At 44.3% G+C, this 20,853-nt stretch overlaps 1 protein-coding gene across 1 annotated transcript in view; it reads left to right on the plus strand.

Moving 5' to 3' along the window:
• The window catches only part of PLXND1 (plexin D1), a 205,177-nt gene that overhangs the window by 33,511 nt on the left and 150,813 nt on the right, over nt 1–20,853 (plus strand). The window contains exon 2 of the mRNA XM_036737796.1: nt 15,633–15,809. Within this exon, the coding sequence (XP_036593691.1) occupies nt 15,633–15,809 (177 nt within the window). The remainder of the gene's footprint in view (nt 1–15,632; nt 15,810–20,853) is intronic.

Here is a 20,853-nt window from a genome sequence, read left to right on the forward strand (position 1 = left end):
CTGTGTTCTCCCCAGCTTTGGCTGACTTCTTTTCACTGTTCCACTGGAGATTTCTGAATAATTGTATCTGTTCATTTCCAAAGGTGGGGGGTCCTTTAAGGCCTCATTTGAGCTCTTTCGACCCCTAAATGGATATCAGCTGTAAGCCCAAGATGGGCCTTCTGTATTCTTACCCCTTCTCTTGTTTCTGCAGTGCCATAGAGAACAAGATGAATGCTAAGAAAATGCCCTAGCCTTGGACTCTGACTGACTGAAAGGAAGCTGGCTTTAGGAAGGTCGATAGTGGGTACAAATCCTAATTGCTCAACACAGGCCCTGTAGAAGGGGGAATGGCTTCCCCCTACTTGTCAGGAGGTCCCCTAGCTACTGCTGGCTTGATCGGGGGAGGCATGCCCACTGGGACCATGGAATGGGCAATATACTAGAAGGATCCTTGAGAAGGCATTGGTGGGGCAGCTGAGTGGCACAATGGATAGAGTACCGGCTCTGGAGTCAGGAGGATCTGAGTTCAAATCTAGCTTCTGACACTTACTAGCTGTGTGACCCTGAGCAAGTCACTTAACCTTGATCACCCCCAAAAACAATAAGAAGAAGGCATTGAGTCCAACCTCTTCGTTTTAGAGATGAGAAAACTGAGTCCTAGAGAGGGGAAGGGACTACTGAATTCATCCAGGTAGTAAGAAGCAGAAGCAAGATTTGAACTCAGATCGTCTGAATCTAGTACTCTTTCCAGAGCAGTGAGCATATGTATGACTGGAAAAGGAAGCTGGCGGCATGGCATCATACCATAGCAAGAATGAGAAAGAACAGGGGCAGCTAGGTGGCGCAGTGCGTAGAGCACTGGCCCTGGAGTCAGGAGGACCTGAGTTCAAATCCGGCCTCAAACACTTGACACACTTACTAGCTATGTGACCTTGGGCAAGTCACTTAACCCCAATTGCCCTGCCTTTGCCCCTCCAAAAAAAAATGAGAGAGCAAATGGACAATTTCATTGATACATTGGTGATATATAACACATATATGCATACACATATCCAGACACACATGTAAATATACATATATATGAAGGGCACCACTAGACCTGTGAAAATATATATGTGTGTATATATATGTATAGACATGTATTGGACCTATGATTTCATTTGTATAGGGAATTCCTGGTGATAAAAATCCCTCTGTTGGTGCAGATCAACCCGTTTGTTGCCTGGTCATCTGGGAGAGCTAAGTGGGGCACTCAGTGATTACATGGTCCACCCAGGGGCACACAGCCTGAATATGTCAGAGGTGGGACTTGAACCCAGATCTTCTTGAGTGCTAGGCCAGCTCGCTGCACTCATGGCAACCTTTGAGATACTTAAAGCCTTCAATGCATTAGTTAGGTCCTTCCTGGAGGATCTATGGAAAAACACAGGCAAGGATTGCATAGGATGGGAAGGCCTGGAGGCAAGACCTGCACCGATGAAACCATTCAAGTGTCACGGTCATTAATATTATCCATAATATAAATACCAATCCAAAGGGAGACCTCAGTGCTGAGCTAAATCAATGAGTCAATGTGAAGGACCCAAGATCGATTAGTGTCTGCCACCGTGCTCTGAAGTACAAATAGGTGAACTGACAAGCCACGGTTGGAGGCTGGAGAATGTCCTGAACCAGACCACCGTGGTATAGCCTTATTGTGTTTCTCATCTTTCATGTTCACCACAGCCAGAGGTTTGCTCAGAGGTGAAAACACAGTATTATTAATAAAGCTTAGCTTGTATTCCTTCAGCCACCCCTGTTCCTTGGCTGTGGACCAGACTCCTCCCCCTTTCAAGTCAGAAGCCCCTATTGTAGGTGTGAGGAGGGTGCATCAGAGAGTTCGGATGGCATTGTGCAAAGCATCCCCACTGCTCCTAGTACCCAGTCTCCTGTGTAGGGTGGGTAAGCACCATCTTGAGTGCAGGGTGGCGCTGTGGGTCATTTCAGCAAGTCGTCGTTGTGTCTGGCATTGGAATGAGGATATGAGTTCATTCAAGGTGGTGTCAGTCACTAAATTAGGTGAATTTAGGACTGATTTCAAAATATCTGCTTTCAAAACCAGACAAAAAGGTAGCTAACTTTCTGTTGAAGAAACCTATGAATCCTGTGTGTCCAGACCTATCAGTGAGCTGATAAAGCTGACATAGAACGATATGGGCAGATGATGCTGAGGAAAAATGAAGTCAGTTTAATTACTGCCATGTCTGTCTGTATACCTATGTATCTATCTGTGCACCTATGTATGTATCCATCCATCCATCCATCCATCCTACCTACCTGTGTGGCACCAGTTTAATTACTGCCATGTCTTTCTGTATATCTATGTATCTATCTGTGCACCTATCCATCCATCCATCCATCCATCCATCCATCCTACCTACCTACCTGTGTAGCACCAGGGGCACACCCCTCTTGCACACAGAGTCCCCAGAAGAGTTATTCTAAGTTCAGGATATTCCGACATTCATTCAGAACCATAGCTTACGAGTCCCTTACTAATACATTGATTTCAGTTAGTCAGCCAGAGGACTGACTAGTTCAAAACAGAGACATTTTCATTAAATGAGGCAACTAGGTGGCATAGTAGAATAGTGTTAGGCCTGGAATCAGGGAGACCCAAGTTCAAATGTGGCTTCAGACACTGTGTGACCCTGAGCAAGTCACTTAACCACCATCTACTTCAGTTTCCTTATCTGTTAAATGGAGATAGTAACAGTACCTACTTTTGTTGAAGAGAAAACAAGAAGATATTTGTGACGCACTTGGCAAACCTTAAAATGCCATGTAACATTATTAAACATCATAGCGAGAAAAGTAACAGTAAAACATCCTTCATGCCCTCCCCCCACCCCAATTTAGGGCATACCCCTTCACAAGTAATACACCATCATTAGGAAGAGTGATCACACATGGTGGGCACACAGATAGGGAACATGTATGTCAAGAACCCACATATGGAGGGGCACACACATAGGGCACCCACGGGGAGGAGCCCACACAGAGAACATGTCACACCTCAAATACTGTAGCATATGCTGATACCTTCTGGTGATATTGTATCCTTTTCTCTCTGGGCCTGCTTCCCACTAGGCCCTGCGCTCTATTGACCCTGCGCCTGAGGATCTCATCCTGTCTCTGAAGCCCTCTGCCAGGTTTCTCATCACTGCTTCTCACTAGTGAGTCTCCCAGGCTTCAGTGGGAGTTCTCAGCTGAGATGCTAGTCCCTCTTAAGAGGAAGAGTGGACTCTGCCACTTTCTTTTAGCTTAGCCCTCAGAGCCTAAGCTCTAGCTCTTATGACATGACAGCTCCCTTATTATATCAGACTAGAAAAGAAAACATCAGCTTTTTTTTTCTCTCGGTAAGGACAGAGATCTCATTGCTTAAACTCCTTTCCTTTGGAACTGGATGTTTTTGAAACACCAGACAGCCGCATTTAGAGCCTGAAGGCATTTGGTCTATCTTTGATGTTATTTACTCTAGCTGGAAGGATCAGTGTCTCAGTTCCAAACTTTTATTTGACTTAGGGTTAGAACATTCCCTTTATTGTTGTCAGTTCCCGATTACAACCTGTATCTTCCTCAGACCATTTCAGGTGTTACCTTCGGACAAATGTCAAAGGACTGACTGCCTGGGTGTGTGGCAGCGCACTTTCTTTAAGCACCACCATGCCCCCAAGCCTTTGGGTCTTTGCATGCAAATAAATCTGAACAAGCACAAAAACTAAGCTTAGAGGGCAAGGTCATAATCTTCTTCTGGCCCACTTTTCTTCCTTTAGTAAGTACATGGGAACAACAACAAACCTCTCAAATAGTGAGCTGTTCTACAAATCCATCCATGCTTTCCTAAATAAAATGGCATAGTAAGAGAATTTAATGGATTAGTATGGAAGGGAAGATAGGGAGAGATATCCAGCTATCAAGTGGACCAGGAAAATAATAATGCTGTTTTATAATGTTCCATACTGCAAGGCAAGAGGCAGGGGAGGAGGAGGAAAGGCCCCTAGGGCATAGCAGAAATAGCCCTGAACTTGGAGTCAAGGATCCTGGGTTCAGATCCTAACTCTCCCACTGGCCTCCTGAGTGGTCTTGGACAAATCACTGTACCCTCGCTTGATCCTAACAACACCCCCGGGAAATAGATAAGACTATGATCTCCATTTTACAAGTAAGAAAAGAGAGACTGAGACAGAGAGAGATAGAAACAGAGAGATATAAAAACAAAGAGAGAAAGAGACAGATACATACAGGTGCGCACACACACACATTCTCTCTCTCTCTCTCTCTCTCTCTCTCTCTCTCTCTCTCTCTCTCTCTCTCTCTCTCTCTCTCTCTTCCTGTAACAGAGGAGTGTCTAAAACAGCCAAGGACCCTGGAGGGTCACTGAAGGTGTCCCAGCCTGGAGGGGGTTGGGGAGAGGGAAAATTGGTATTATCTATTCTCAGTTACTCTGAATACAAAACCTAAAGACCACTTTCCCCTGAAGTCCTGGTGGCTCATTCTGTGTGGGTGATAGTCAAGAGAAGCTAATTTTCCAAGAATGGGCTCAAAAGGCCTTGGATTGACCAGGCTGTTCAAGTTAAGGAGCTGAACAATGCCATAGTCATGTTTGCAGAAGGGCCCTTTAAAAGGACTGGGAGGGGGCGGTATCGGGGGAAAAAGAGCAAAAAAGAAAAGGCTAGGTTGTGAAACCCCATTCATTGGGAGAAGAGAGCCATTCTGGCCTTTGTCAAAAGCAGAGTCAGAGCACTCACTAGGCAGTTGGGGCTTGATCTTTGATTTCTTCCAAATGGTCCCAATCAGTGGGAAATTACCCAGTCCATTTTGAGCAGTAGCTCCCAATTGTGACTTTAACTCAGCCACTTGGGGTGGGGGGAGTGTTTACAGACACATCAGCTGGCTGATCCCTGAGCCTCCCTCTTTTGTCTTTCTCTCCCCCCGACAGTTAAGAGAGCCTATTTTGGCCAGGGCATGGCTTGGCTGCTTGGATGAGCTGGTGTCCAGGCTGCCCAGAAGAGTTAACAAGGGCCGCCACTTTTTAGAGCCCAAAATGACTTTAGGGCTTGTGGGTTTTCCAGCAGGACCCTGGTAAGAAACTGGTGGTTTCTGAAAAGTTATTTGCAGCTTTGGAGACAGCCTGGCAATGGCTCCTGCAGGGGAGCATTCGGCAAGAGCCTACTGCCCCCCAAGTATTTGTTGAGAGATCCGCTAAGGTATAGTGGAGTTGCTAGCTAAACAAGTGGTTGCCATGGAGATGGCAATCCTGAACTGGGTTGCAGGAAAAAATAGAATTTCAAGGAGGAAATATTTTCTAGTCCTTCTGGTACCTTTTGGGAAACTTTGTGGCAATGGGTGGAGGAGGGGAGGGTTGGGAAAGGTGGAAGGAAGAAACCCTTCTTAGTCCCCTGAATATAAGAGGTGGAGGGACTTTGGACATCCCCTAGGCAAATCCCCTGTTGCAGAGGATGGTTATTATTACCAACCTGTGGTACCTATCATATATCTGCAAATGTACAGAGCTCACTTTCCCCGACATGACCTTCTTCCTGTGCAGAGGGTCGGAATATCCATTAGCAACCTGATCTGAACAAGTGAACTGATGGCTAATTAGCTCGATGGGTGGAGTCTGGTGCTTTGGAAGCAAGCCTTTTTGGCTTTGCTCTCTCTCTGCTCCTTGTCCACTGATTGACTCCCTAATCAAAGCCACAGTCCAAGCCCTAACCCTGGCCATTGACTGACTCCTTGGTCCAATTACACATTGACTTTTAACCTGGCCGTGGATAGAACCCTAATCCAAGTCATAGATTGGCCCCTAATCCCAGTCAGAGACTGACCCCCTAATCCTAGTCACAGACTGATGCTTTGTCCCAGTCATAGAATGATCTCTACCCTTAGGGAAAACTAGTTGTCCTACACTAGACTGAAAGAAGGGTAATTTTGAAAAAAATGAAGTAACAGGTAGAATTGTTCCTGAACAGACAAAAGCAATTAGCCTCCTCTTTTCATGACAGACCACCAGCAGCAGGTGAAAGAATTAGAATGTGAGGCTGATGATAGGATTATTCTGAATTTGAATCAGTCTGTCAGAGTTGGAAGGGAACTTTGCAACAGTTGGTTCAGTTCTCTCATTTTATGAATGAAGAAACTGAGGCCTAGAGTGTGTAAGTGACTGGCCCAAGGTAAACCTCTTAGTGACAGACAGAACCAGAACTAGGATCCAGGTCTCCTCACTCCTGTTGGAAGGAAAACTGAGTGTGGAAAGCAGAGGATAAGTTTGATTCTATTTAAAAATACTTATTAAACACTTATGTTCTGTAAAATGTGCTAGAAGTTGGGGTAGATATAAAGGTATATAAAACACAGCCTTTGCCCTCATGGAGTTTACTTAGGGGTTGATGAGACAGCTATAATGCAAAAAAATGATAATATATATGAGGAAGTATATGAGAAAAGTGTGAGCAGAGAGAAAGGCTCTGTGTCTTCAGGGTTGGAGGGAGGGGAAGGGGACCATGGCACACTTACTAGAAGAGCCAGCATTTGGATTTCCATTTCATTATCTTTTCTTCTCTTTTTTCTCATTAATTTTTAACATTCTTTTTTTTCAAATTTTCCATTCCAAATTTTCTTCCTCCCTCCTCCCCACACTGAGAAGGCAAGCAATATATCAATTATACATGTGAAATCATGCAAAACATTTCCATATTATCCACATTGCAAAAAAGAAAAAGAAAAAAGTGAAAAAATTATATTCAATTTGCACTTAGAGTTCATCAGTTCTCTCTGGAGGGAGGTAGAATTTTTTATTGAATGTCCTTTGGAATTGTTTTAGGTCATTGAATTGATCAGAATAGCTAAGTCTTTCACAGTCGATTATCACTGCAGTGTTTCTGTTGCTGTGTACAATGACCTCCTGGTTTTGCTTATTTCACTTTGCATCAATTCATATAGATCTTCCCAGGTTTTTTTCTGAAACCATCTCCCTTATCATTTCATATAGCACAATAGTGTTTCTTCACAATCATATACCACAACGCATTCAGCCATTTCACAATTGATGGATACTTCCTTAATTTTCAAGTCTTTGCCACACAAAAAGAGCTGCTATAAATATTTTTGTGCATATAGATCCTTTTCTTTTGATCTTTTTGGGATAAAGACTCAGTAGTGATATTGGTGGCTCAAAGGGTATGCACAGTTTGATAGCCTTTTGGGCACAGTTTCATGTTGTTCTCCAGAATGGTTGGATCAGTTCACAATCCCACCAACAGTGTATTAGTGTAACTATTTTCCCTCATCTTCCTCAGCATTTGTCATTTTCCTTTTCTGTCATGTTAGCCAATCTGCTAGGTGTGAAGTGGTCCCTTAGAGTTGTTTTACTTTGTATTTCTATAATCAATAGTGATTTAGAGCATTTTTAAATATGACTATAGAGAATTTTGATTTCTTCTTCTGAAAACTGTTCATATCCTTTGACCATTTATCAATTAGGAAATGGTTTTTATTTTTATAAATTTGACTCAGGTCCCTATATATTTGAGAAATCAGGCCTTTATCAAAGGACTTGTTGTAAAATTTTCCCTCCAGTTTCCCGCTTTTCTTCTGATTTTGGCTGCGTTGGTTTTGTTTGTGCAGAACCTTTTTAATTTCATGTAATCAGAATTACTTATCCATTATGCTTCCCTTGATCCTCTCTTATCTCTTGTATGGTCATAAACTCTTCCCTTTGGATTGCCATTTTGAAGCACAGGTGAGAATTCAGCTGGCAGCAAAGAGGTGAAGGGAGGGCATTCTAGACAAAGTCTCAGAAGTGGGAAAGTTCAAAATGTGTAGGGGGTTTACATCCAGGCTAGTTTGGTTGGAATCCACTTGGAGAGGATTGGCAAGAGCAGAGGCTGGGAAGGTATGGTGATACCAGTGGTGTTCTTTGTTCTCAAGGGCCTAGGCAGAGAAGAGTTTGAACAAACATACTAATTATTCCCATTTTATGGACCAATAGGCATAGAGTGTGGTTAAATAACTTGTCCTGAAATCAGTGAGTAGTTAGGCAACTAACTTCTCACTGCTTTTAGATTCAACTTTTCCTCTATTATTTTGCATTTCTCATTTTATTCCAAAGTTACTTTCTGATAATAGAATGCAAGATCCTTGAAGGCAGGAACTGTTTCATATTTGTCATTGTATCTCTGGTGCCTAACACAGGGCTTGAAACATAATAGCATAGTGCTTTTCACACAGGAAATGCTTCATATTTTAAAATTCGTTCGGCAGGCAGCTAGGTGGCGCTGCAGTGGATAGAGTGCTAGGCCTGAAGTCAGGAGGACCTGAGTTTAAATGTGACCTCAGACACTTACTAGCTGTGTGACCCTGGGCAAGTCACTTCACCATGTTTGCCTCAGTTTCCTCATTTGTAAAATGAGCTGAAGAAGGAAATGGCAAACCACTCCAGTATCTTTGCCAAGAAAATTGCAAAAGGGGTCATGAAGTGTTGGGTGCCCCTGAAATGACTGAACAACAAAAGGTGCTTAATAAATGTTTGCTGATTAGTTGATAAGAATCCCTTACATTTGAATAGCTTCCCACTTCTCCAAGTGCTTTCACCTCTTGTCTCACTTGCTTTTCACAGTAATCCTGGAAGGGAGCAGGTGTTTCTTATTGCCATCTTGTAAGAGGGCAAAAGCAGGGGTTTCTTGTCACTATCTTGTAAGAGGGTAAAAACAGGTTCAGAGACCCAGTCTAGAACCCATATCTCCTGATTCCTCCCTGTCTTCGTTGACTTTCTGTGTCTTCTATTTTATCTTTATCTCCCCTCATTCTCTTTCCCCAGCAGTACAGGACTGTGTTCAGTGCTGGCCCCCACAGTAAGTCTCTCTAAATAATGTGGACATATTGACTGGAGGCAGAAGTGGATCCTGTGTCTACCCCAGAACAAGTCAGTAAACTCACCTGTCCCATTTGTGAGATGCTGCTATGTGTGCTACAAGCCAGGTAGAGGGTGAGGGAGGGGCAGTCACTGGTTAAGAATCAAATCGAGGTTTGTTTTTTTTTTTGTTTTTTTTTAAAGGAAGGCTGAGTTTTAGTCCTTTCTCTGTCACTGTGTGTCCTTGGGTAAATTGCTTCCTCTTTCTTGGTCTCAGTTTCCTCTTCTGAAAAAATGAGTTAATGCTATTAATGTCTCTCTAAGTTTCTTGGCTGCACCCTGGTTGATTCAGTGTGCCAGCTGAAGGCCCCTTGGCCGGAGATGAGCTTGTTTCCCCCTTCCCCTCCATCGCTCCCCACTCCCGCCTCCCCATATTGACTTGTTCCTGATGACTTGTACTAGAGACAGCCAAATTGCAGTGGCCTTCAAGAGGAGGAAAGGGAAATTGGCACGAGTGACTTAATGGCTACCCAGATCATGTGGAGGCCTTTGTGTGATGCTAGGAGACACTCGCTCTGTCATGGCAGGTTGGCTCAGCTTAGACCACAATTTGAGAGAGGCTCAGCTGGGAAAGCCCAGAGGTCCAACCCAGGTCTAGCTGTAGGTGAGGACTGAATGATGGAGCATTGGGAGGGAGGGGATACAAATGTGGAAACTGCCTGTTGAACGTCACCCCAAATATCCATTCTTTCTTCCTAGGTCAGCTTAGATCTCTCTCTTTCTTCCTTTGTAAAGCCTTCTGTGACCACCTCAGCCCATTTTACAGATGAAGGACCAGAAAAATTAAGGTGCTTACTCAAAGTCTGACAGGTAGTAAAATCAGAGACTGGAAATTGGAACCCAGGTCCCATGGCTCCATGTTCAACTAACTTTCTAATTAGCCCATAGTGCCTTAGAATATAAGTATTAGAAGGGACTTTAATGATCATCCCTGGAATGGGGTGGGGACGGAGATCAGCATGATATATATAATGGAAAGGGTACTGACTTTAAGGTCCGGGGACCTGGGTTCAAATCCTAGCTATGCTTCTTATTTTCAATGTGGCTTTGGGCAACCCAATTTATTTTTCTGGTCCTTGGATTACTCCTCTGTCAAATAAGGGGGACTGGAGGAGATCATCTCAGAGACCCTTTCCAGGTCTCACATCCCATGATCCTGTGAACCCTGTCTTTTAGTCCATAGTGGTTGAGTAACCAAGCACTGCTCTGTTTGGGTCATGGAAAGAGCCTTGGATTTTGAACCACAAGAACCTTAGCTGTGTGCTTTGCGACTTAAGGTTTATGGAATCAGCCCAGAGGGCATCTTGTCCAACTTCCTTATTTTACAGATGGAGAAACTGAGGCTCATAAAGCTTACATGAATTGCCCAAAAGACACATGGAGAGTAGAGAGGAGACCCACAATTCAAGCCCAGGTTCCCCTGGCTCCCAAGTTCAGAAACCTTTCTGTGTCACCATTCAGCCTCTAATCTCTTTCCACCTCACCAGAGCTCAGTTTCCTTCTTTGTCAAATTAGTGGATTGAGCTAGATCGTTACTAAGATCCCATCCAATTCTTGGTTCCATGCACAGCTCACCCAAGATCACACAGGGGGGAGGCCACCACACTTGGTCTTTCATTAACCACCCTCACAGGTTTCATCAGCACCTTTCAATGGACACCACTCAGATCTTCCCTTGTGGCAGGGTTGTCTTGACTGATCCAAACCCTACTCCACTGCCTCATTGAGGGATTGGCTTCTTGAAGGCCCTGCCAGTAGCCTTTGGCAGCTGCTATGAGGCTAGAAAGACATCAGGAATAGTCCTAGCAATGTCTTCTGTCTGAAAACCAGCCTGGCCCAATTTGGAGCAGCATATCACCAGTAGGGTGGCTCTTTGCTGATGGGGTATTCTTTGTGATCTGCATCTGAGAGAGCATCCATTTAAGCCACGGTACAGTGGGAAAAACACTGGCTCAAGTCAGAAGATTTAGGTTCAAGTCCCACCTCCTCCTTTGGCAAGTCCCTTAAGTTCTCTGAGACTCAGTTTCCCTATCTGTCAAATGAGGGGGTTGGACTGGATGTCCCCTGAGGTCCCTCCCAGCTGCAGATCTATGATCATATGATTCTATCTCTTCTTACGTTCTCTTCCCCTCCTTTGTTTTCTCTCTCTTTCTCTTGGCTTCCTTTCATGCATGGACTCTCTCTCTCTCTCTCTTTCCGTTCCTCCCTCCCTCCCTCTCTCCCTCTCTCTCTCTCTCTCTCTCTCCCTTCCTTCCTCCCTCTCTCTCTCTCTTTCTCTCTCTCTGTCTCTCTCTCTTTCTCTCTTTCTCTCCAAACAAACCACACACAAACCCTAGAGGAATTGTATATAGTGGAAAAATAAAAGAGCCCTGGGAAAAGGATAAGGAGCCCTGGGTCCTAGTCCCATATCTGTTGTTACTCCTTCACTGTGTTACCTTGGTCAAGTCACGTATCCTTCCCTCTCTAGGCTTCATTTCCCTCTTTTGTCAAATAAAGAAGCTAGACCAGATGACTTCTAAAGTCTCATCCAGTACTAACACCTCACGCCTCTGTGATTTCCTTGCTGGCATTCTGGTCCTATTCTCTCCCTGGCCCCAGGCCCACACACATATTCAGTCCCTCAAACACACCCTGTAACCGAAGTGGAAATTTGCTTTCTGTGGATTTGGGTCTGTGTGTACTTATAGAGGAATGCCGGTAAATTTGAAACTTCTCCCCAGAGAGGAGGGTTTGATCATAACACATGCATGTTTATTTTCACAGTCCCCACCATCTAAAATTATAACATTAAAAATAAATAAATAAATGAAAATAAAATTCTAACACTGACTCCTTGGAGCCACAAAACTAGTCCCCAAATAGTTCTCCTCCTTCCACCCCCATCCCCAGGAACACTTCACTGCCTCTCGCCTCCCCCTTCCCATCCCTCACCCCCAATCCCACACATTCCTTCCGATTTTTGTTTCTCAGGCCTTCTAGGGGGCAATGAAAAGGTCATAGGTAGAGGTGGCAACAAAGGAAGGTGGAGCCTGAGGGGAAGGAAGGATGAGGTTAGGAAGGTGAGACCATAAAGCCTCAGTGAGGAGAAAGGGGAGGCAGAAGGAGACACGACGCTTTGGGGGCACAAGGGAGTGGTGCCGAAGCAGAGAATGTTAGTGGGCTAGGAATCTAGTCAAAGAGCAAGCATTTGTCAAGTGGCTACTAGGTGGCAGGTGCAGCGCCAGCATCATGGGATTAAAAAGGATGTTAAGAGATCCTTCCAGTGCAATGCTCTCATCCTACAGATATCAAAACCAAGTGACCTTTAACAGCTTACTCAAAGGTACATGGCGAATGAATTACTGAAGCAGAACCCAAGTCTCCTGACTCCCAGCCCCACACAGGGTAGAGAAACTACAGCTATGACTTCCACGTCGCTGGGGTTAGGACACGACATCCCCATGATCCGGAAGATCTGTGTAAAATTTTCTGGCCCTCCCTTCATACCAGAGAAGAAGTCTGAATTTTTTTCTTTTTCTCTTATGGAGTGTTTACAGTACCTTATTGTAAGATTCAGGTATATTTATATTATTTAGGTATCTTTATATTATAAAAGATAAAACATGTTTATATTATACAATACCATGCACCTATTTTATGCATTTCTAAGTTTTTAAATTTTTTCTGGGTTGTCTGCTGGCCTTTTTGTGTTGTCTGCATCTTTTGCAAAACTCTCAAAATATTCCCATTTAATTTATTATGCTGACTCACAATATTTTGAAACCACCATGGGGAAAGTCATGATGTGGAAGGGCTAAGTGAACTTGGGTCTCTCTTCTCAGGATAACCATGCCAGATGCTCTTTATCTGCAGTTGATCAGAAATCAGGGTCTCAGTCACGATGCAGTCGCTAACTTACTGTGTAGCGTTGGACAAATCTCTTCCCCTCTTTAGTTCAGTTTCCATGTCTGTAAAATGAGGGTGTTGGATCATATCAGGGATTCTCAACCTTTTTGTATTATGGACCCCTTTGGCAGTTTACTAAAGCCTATGGAGCGCTCTCACAATGGTTTTAAATGCATAAAATAAAATACAGAGAATGGTGGTTAATTTGGCTATTTATAATAGTCAGAGGACCTCTGAAGGAAGAAGCTATCTACATCCAGAGAAAGAACTGATAAATAGAAGTATGCGTAGAACAATTCCGTATGTGTATACATGCACACATATACACACCTATATATATGCACACACATACATGCATATATGTAGGTACATATATACACACATATTTCTGTCAAATGGTAGCCATCTGGTGGGGGAATAAAGGAAAAAGGGGGGAAAAGAAAGTTACATGAAAACTTTATTATATATTTAAAAGGAATAGCAAGTCGTACATAATATTAGAGTTGCAGTTTATGTACAATCATCTTTTTTCTATTATACGTTACAGAAATGCTTGTTTCATTTCTTAAGTTTAGAATAAAGTAAATTTGAAAGAATTCGTAGGATTGAAAAGGAAACAAATTATATAAAAATAATTATTAATGAATTTTTTAAAAGTAGTTTAACAACCCCTGGGTTAGATGATCTCTAAAATGCCTTCTAGCTCTGGCATTCCATAAATCTCTAAGTGAGCTAGCTTGAGCATATAACAGATACCCACTGACCCTGGGGAGTGGGGTTGGTAAGGGATTGGCCAGGCACATGTGTAGGTTCTTCCGAATGGGAAATAGGGTCTGGGACCAAGGAAGATCAGCAAAGGGAGGACCCTTTGCAATTTCCTCACTATTGTTTCCTTCTCTCCCTCTACCATTCCATCTAAAACCCTGCCTAGTGGGCAGATCCAAGAGATCTGTGTAGCCAAGTAGCAAAAGCTGGTAGATATAAGGAAGAAGGAGAGGGTGCCCAGTGGGTAACTTCTGAAGGGAGAGGGCGCATGATCACCCTCACTCTGTGCTCTCCCATAGTCTTCCAGGGTCCTTCCTCTCAACTCTACCCCAAGATCTCACCCCGTGCAGCCTGCTGTGATTCAGAAGGGACCTGATGATTCACTATTTACTCACATCTGAATACAGTGGCTATGTACAGACATTTTAGTACAAGAAGTGAAGACTTACAATGAGCGTACGTTTCCAAAGACATATTTGCAAGGCAGTTCTTTTTGTGTCTATGCTACTCTTGTTCATCTGGGACTTGGTCTGTGTGACTTCAGGGCTCAACTTGAAGACAACTCCTTCATGTATCTTTGCCCAGTTGACTGAGCTGTCTGCCATCTTAAATGGAGCCGTCCTTCCTGGAGTCCTTTATTGGGCTCTCTGATAGGTCAGTGGCTCATCATAGGATTACAGATTTAGAGCTGGAAGATACTTTTAGTAAAACTCCCTCATTTTAGAGTTGAGAAAACTGAGGCTGAGACAGTGACTTAGTTGCAGGTAAGAAGTATCGGAGGATGGATTCAAACTCAGGCCCTCAGATTCCCAATCCAGCACTCTTTTCCCTGCAACGCTGTATTCCTCTTGTCCTCCTGAGTGAATGTAATCCTCTCAAAGTATTGCCTCTGTAGTTTTTCCTCTTTGTATCCCCAGTCCTGAGTAATAACTTCTTGTTAAATTGAACTTGTTGCATGTAACACTCACCACCAGTGTCCTTAGTTTTGATGACAGTGGTGCATATTCTCCTAATAAAGGAATAATGACCTATGCTGTGAGATGAGGCTCCAACTTCAGGAATGGGCAACACTGAACACTTTTTGCCTGGTCATCCTTATGACTATTGATACATGGTTGCAAGTCAGGGTTAGGTCTTAGTCTGTGGCAATGGTCAGGGTTCAGTCTGTGTCCAGAGTTAGAGTTCAGCCTATAAATAGTGTTGGTGGGAGGCAATCTATGGCTGAGAGTAGGGAACAGTTTTTGGCTGGGATGTAGTAGTAAATGTTTGACTACAAGAATAAAAGCAATACGTATACAATACCCTTTTAAATTTAGTCTGCATTTTTAACATTTTCCCCACAACTTTTAAAAGTCCAGACAATGAACAAAACAATAAAGCAAGCTCTGACTTGTAGTGTTTGATTTTTGAGGTGTTAGTGATCACATTGAAAAATTAACGGTTGGTTCTTGTGAGCTGATATGAACCAGGTCCAGCATATCTCTGGTCTTTAGCTAGTCTACATTTGTCCATCTTGTGCAGAGACAATTGTGATAGACTGTTAAATGCCTAGCTGAAATCATGATGCAATATCCCTGTGGCATTCTCTAATCTACCAGTCTTGTAACCTTGTCAATAATGTGGAAATATATTTTACATGATTGCATATATATAGCATATATCAGATTCCTTGCTATCTTGGGGAGAAGGGAGGGAAGTAAGGAAGAAGAAAAATTTGGAACTTAAAATTTTATTAAAAAATGAATGTTGAAAATTGTCTTTACATATAATTGGAAAAAATAAAATAGTTTAAAAAAATTTTAACCTTGTCAAAAATGGAAATGAGTTCAGTTGAGCATAACTTATTCCTAGGGAACCTATGCTGACTCCTAGAGATCACTGCTTTCTTTTCTGAGTGATTCTCTGATTAATGTGGCTGGGAACAGGAAAACAGTTGATATTTATGACCCACATTTTTCCAGGTGTTTGAACTGTGCCTGATGTGGTTGACAGAGGGGAGTTGTGGAGGTTTTGAGCAGGAGAATAATTTTGTGTTTTCACCTTCCAGCTCCAGCCAGAGCAGCTAGACTGTGGTGCTGCCCACCTCCAGCATCCGCTCTCCATCCTGCAACCTCTCAAGGCCACACCAGTGTTTCGCTACCTGGGGCTAACTTCTGTGGCTGTGGCCAGTGTCAACAACTACACCGTTGTGTTCCTGGGAACAGCAAATGGGAGGCTGCTCAAGGTAATGCAGCTGGTTTGGGTTGGGTTGAGCCTTAAAGGGGCCAGAGCTCACTTGGCTGTGCCCCTGGAATGAGCCATTTGTTAATTCTCATCTTGATTGTCATTCAAGCTTTATTTCATGAATTTTCTGTCACAAAAGATCTTTATGAAGCAAGTCTTAACGTGTTATCTTTGGGACTCAAAGATGGAAAAAAAGATCCTTGAAGTTGTATAGCTAGTTAATAGGAAGGTTAGTATTAAAACCCAAATTGTTCCATCATCTGACCTAGACTCACAGAATCATGCTGTAGAACAGGGCTGTCCAACCTTAGGTTTTTATTAAAACAATAGACAATATATTTTGATTTGCCATTTTAGTGAGAGCTCTGCAGTAGCTCGGCTTGGTTTACTAAAGCATTTATGTAAATTTCTATGCTTGTAGGAGGACCGCATACCCATTTTGGACAGCCCTGAGAGAAGGTCAGAGCTGGATGGGACCTTAGCTTACCTAGTATTGTAGCATAGTGGAAAGAGTACTGGTGTTGGGATCAGAAAATTTGGGTTCAAATATTGCCTTGGACTGTGCTGCTTTACAATCTGTGTGACCTTGGACAAGTCACTAACCCTCTTTGGGTCTCATTTGTAAAATGAGGAGGTTGAGGCCCCTTCTAGCTTTAAATCTGGGATAATATAATCTCATTGTATGGATGAAGAACTGAAGCCCAGAGGAAGCAGGTGGTTTACCCAAGTCAGTGAGGGAGCTAGGATTTAAACCTGTGTCTTCTGACTAGAATCCAAGGGTCTTTCCTCTGTATCACATTGCCTCTCACCTTCTAAAGTGCTAAAGCCCAATAGCTGCAACTAGGGAGGGTCTAGTGGTGTGGGCCTTTTGAGACTGCACTTCATGGAGGCCAATCCCTTGGGGTTCAATAATAATTCAGTTCAGTTCAGCAAGCACTTATTAAGCTTCTGCTCTGTGTCAGGCACTGTGCTAGATGCAGGAATACAGAAGCAAAATAAAAGAAGCTGCCCCCAAGGAGCTTACAGTCTACTAGCTTACACCACTGCTAAATAGTCTATTCAGGGGTGGGGAACCAGCAACCCCAAGGTCACATGTGGCCCTTTAGGTCCTCAAGTGCTCGAGGCCACACGTGGCCCTCTAGGTCCTCAAGTATAGCCCTTTGATGGAATCCAATTCAAAGGGCCACACTTGAGGACCTAGAGGGCCACATGTGGCCTCAAGGCCAAAAGGTTCCCCACCCCATGACATCACTTGGAGGCTCATCCTGATTGATATGGTTTCTTGATAGTTTACTGACAAAATGGGATCATTTGCCATGAGTTCCCACCTTTCCCAGTCTATCTCAGAACTCCTTGACATTTTCTGCCACTCACTCCTTTTTCCCAGTCTCTGACAAAGAGGTGACTTTTCTGCTTGCCAAAACCAACCCCTCTGCATGTACCCTTGACCCCATCTCCTCCCATCTTCTCCAGCAGATTGCATCTCCAATCATCCTTTTTCTGTCTGTCTCTGTCTCTTATTCTCTCTGTGTGTGTCTATCAGTCACACTCACTCTCTCTCTCTCTCTCTCTCTCTCTCTCTCTCTCTCTCTCTCTCTCTCTCTCTCCCCGACGCTCTCTCCCCCTCTCTCTCTCTCTGTCTCTCTCACTCCCCCAAACTTTAGTCTCTTTTCCTGAGCTTCAATCCTGTCTCACCAATTACTTATTATACATGTCAACATGGATGTGCTGGCATTCCCTCAAACATCACATGTCCAAAGTAGAACTCTATCCTCCACCCTATCCCTCCTATTCTGAAATTCACTATTTCTGCTGAAAGCATCCTCATTCTTTTCTCCCAGGTTTGTAACCTTAGCACATTATCCTTGACCCCTCACCCTTCCTCTTCCCACATGTCCAATCAGTTACCAAATCTTGCCCTTTCTATCTTTCCAGCATCTCTCATATCCAAGCCTTTCCTTTTCCACATGCAGCTACTCGCTTAGTACAGACCCTCATCCCCTCTCACCTAGATTATTGCAATGGACCCTTAATTGGTCTGCCTCAAGTCTTTCATCACTCCACTCTGTCCTCCGCACAGCTGCCAAAGTAATTTTCTGCCCATGTGACTCCCCTACTCCAACACTAGTGGCTTCCCATTCCCTCTAGAATAAAATATAAATCCCTCTATATAGCTTTTAAAGCCCTCTCCAACCTGGCCCCAACTCATCTTTCCAGCCTCACTGGATCTTTTTCCCATTCCTGTACTAACTAGCTTTCCTCTCTATTCCTCATCTCACTCCGTCTTCATTCATCCTAGCCACCCTCTCCATGTTTTTGGCTGGGCTGTCCGCCATACTTGTAAGGTACTCCCTCCTCACTTCGGCCTCTTAGAATCCCTCTCTTCCTTTCTGACAAAGCTCAGTCACCATCCTCTGCATAAAAACCTTTCTCGATACCCCTCAGATGCTAATGTTGTATATTTAGTGACTTCGTATTTATTTCTATTGATTGACATTATTCTTATGCCATATATATTTATAGATGAACTTTTCTCCTCCGTTAGAATTTGAACCCCTTATGAGCAAAGCTAGTGGCATTCTTTGTACTCATATTCTCAGTCCCTCATGCAGTGCCTGGTATATAATAGGGGCTTAATAAAGGCTTGTTGATTGATTGATCAATATCTCTGGTTGGATCCTGCTACAAACCATAGCTCATAGGCAGTGATTTCCGACACTTGTCGGTGCTGAACATTAATCAGAATTTAAGGTCTCTGAGCTCTCTGCCCAGACCAGGGAGCATGGCTAAGAGGAGTTCATCAGTTAGAAATCTCATCGTATGGCATTTGATTAGTAGCAGGGCTGGCCAGTAAATTCTGGCCTTGATTAGATCAGGTTTTTAAAACCCCATTTAAGTGAAAGACCCACCAATATCTCCCTCCTTTCCCTCCCTCCCTCCCTCAGCCTTTTTCCTCCTCAGAAAAAGAGTTGATCCACAGGTGAACTGAAGTCATCCTGGTATCCAAGACCTTGCAGGGAAGGGGGTGAGAGTAGAAGGATTGGCCGATCTCATATGACCTCTGTGGTTCTCCATCCAGAGTCTTCCCTATGGCAGCTAGGTGGTCCAGTGGATAGAGTACTGGGTTGGAGACAGGAAGACCCAAGATTCAGATCCTGACTTGGATACTTATAGCTGAGTGACCCTGCTCAAATCATTTAATGTTCCAGCCTCAGTTTCTTGATCTGTAAAATGGGGAAGAGAGTTGCAATAGCACTTCTCTCATAGGTTTGTGAGGATCAAATGAGATTATACTTTTATTGGGGGGACAGAGAGAGAGAGAGAGAGAGAGAGAGAGACTGACTTATATAGTACTTTACAAGCCTTGAAGTACAATATAAATGCTGGTTATTATTATTATCACAATATATCTCCAACTTCCTTTTTCTCTTTCACAGTTTTGATTTGTCTTGCATCTTAGATACAGACATAGAATCTTAGGTCTAGAGCCAGCAGGGACCTCAGAGGTCAACTAGACTAACCCTCTCATTTTTGAGTTGAGGAAAGTGGGGGGAGCCCAAGGTCACACAGATATTAGGTTGCAGAGGTGCGGTTTGGAATCCAGGTCCTCAGCCTGCAAAGCCAGTGCTCTCCTTCCCACGGTAACATTCTAGGGCCGCCAGCTTGACCTCAGTCCCAGGTGGTCACATTCCTGGAGGCAGTTGTCCATAATGTGGTTTCAGGAATTGAAATGCTGGGAAGCAAGAAAAGTGAATCCAATAACCCACCCCCTCCTCCCCATCTCCCTCCCTGCCTGTCTGCCGTTGGAAGAGATGAGGGAACTCAGGAGAACCCAAGTCTCTCCCCATCTTTGCCTGGGCAGGGGTCTTATGTATAGGAAGGGGCCAAGTGTATGTTGTGCGGAAGCCTCTGAAGCCTGGCGAGGGACAGGATTGAGGGGTGTGGGGACATGGCCCCCAAACCCCTCTACACCTTTCTGCAGGATTAACAGCTCTGCAGCTATTATCCTATCAGAGAAAATCAGCCTCATCTGCAGAACCTCCATTAGAGACAGGCTGCCCAGGATAATTGACTCAGATACTGCTAATCTAATTCATCCACAGATGTCTAACCAGAAGCCCTTATACCTTGGGGGTTTCGAGTTAACTAAGGATATAGGAGGCTCCCTGTAGGTCATAACTCGGACCTGTCTAGGTAGAGATGGCACCTGGACATAAATGGTAGTTTGACTGGCTTCCAATAGGAGGAGGGGAGAAGATGCCATCTGGTGTCTCTAGAGCAGGCCATGGGGATAGGAGGAAAGTAAAGTTGGGTCTCAGAGGGAGTTTAGTGCTGAACCTGGCCATTGGGAAATCCCCTGGAGGGAGCAGAAGGGGTCATGGCACAGCACAGGGCAGATGCTTCCCTGGCTCTCTAAGTCTTTCCTCCAGAGAACACACTCCCACTTCTCCAGTCTGAGCTTGGCCAGGGTTTTGTTCCCCAGGCTGCTCCCTCTCCGACTCTTACCTCATTCTCTGGCCCGCTGAAGGAGCGGGTGCCAGGGATGTGGCTGACAGTGCCTTGGCTGGCGTGCAGAAGAGACGAGGGGGGCTCCCCTTTTACTCAGCTAGTGAGAGAGAAGGAGCTTTGATCTGGGTGTTCCGTGGGACTGATTGGTGGGGAGGACTGGGAGGGGGCCTAGAAACAACCCATTTGTTTGTTTCTTCCAAGATAACACAAACACATTTCATCAGAACTGTCTGGGCACCCGGGGTGGAGGGGATGTCAAACCCTGGAATGAGAAAGGCAATTTGACCCAAGCGCCCTCCCATCTCTCAAGGTCCCTCCTTTGTAACCCAGTCAGCTGGGGGAGTCTGGCTGCGTGCCAATAGCCGTGTGGGACAGTAGAGGGGAGAACAGTGAGCCTCTGGCTTAGTTGGACTCTGCTCCTCCTACTCTCTGGGTCTGTAATCCAAAGCCTGTGTCTGGTCCCAGATAGCTTGCTCCCCCATACAGGTCCAAACTCAACAGAGCAAACCAAGGCCCTTTCTTCATCTACTGCACTC

Source organism: Trichosurus vulpecula, chromosome 9 (assembly GCF_011100635.1).
Source record: "Trichosurus vulpecula isolate mTriVul1 chromosome 9, mTriVul1.pri, whole genome shotgun sequence".
Classification (NCBI taxonomy): domain Eukaryota; kingdom Metazoa; phylum Chordata; class Mammalia; order Diprotodontia; family Phalangeridae; genus Trichosurus; species Trichosurus vulpecula.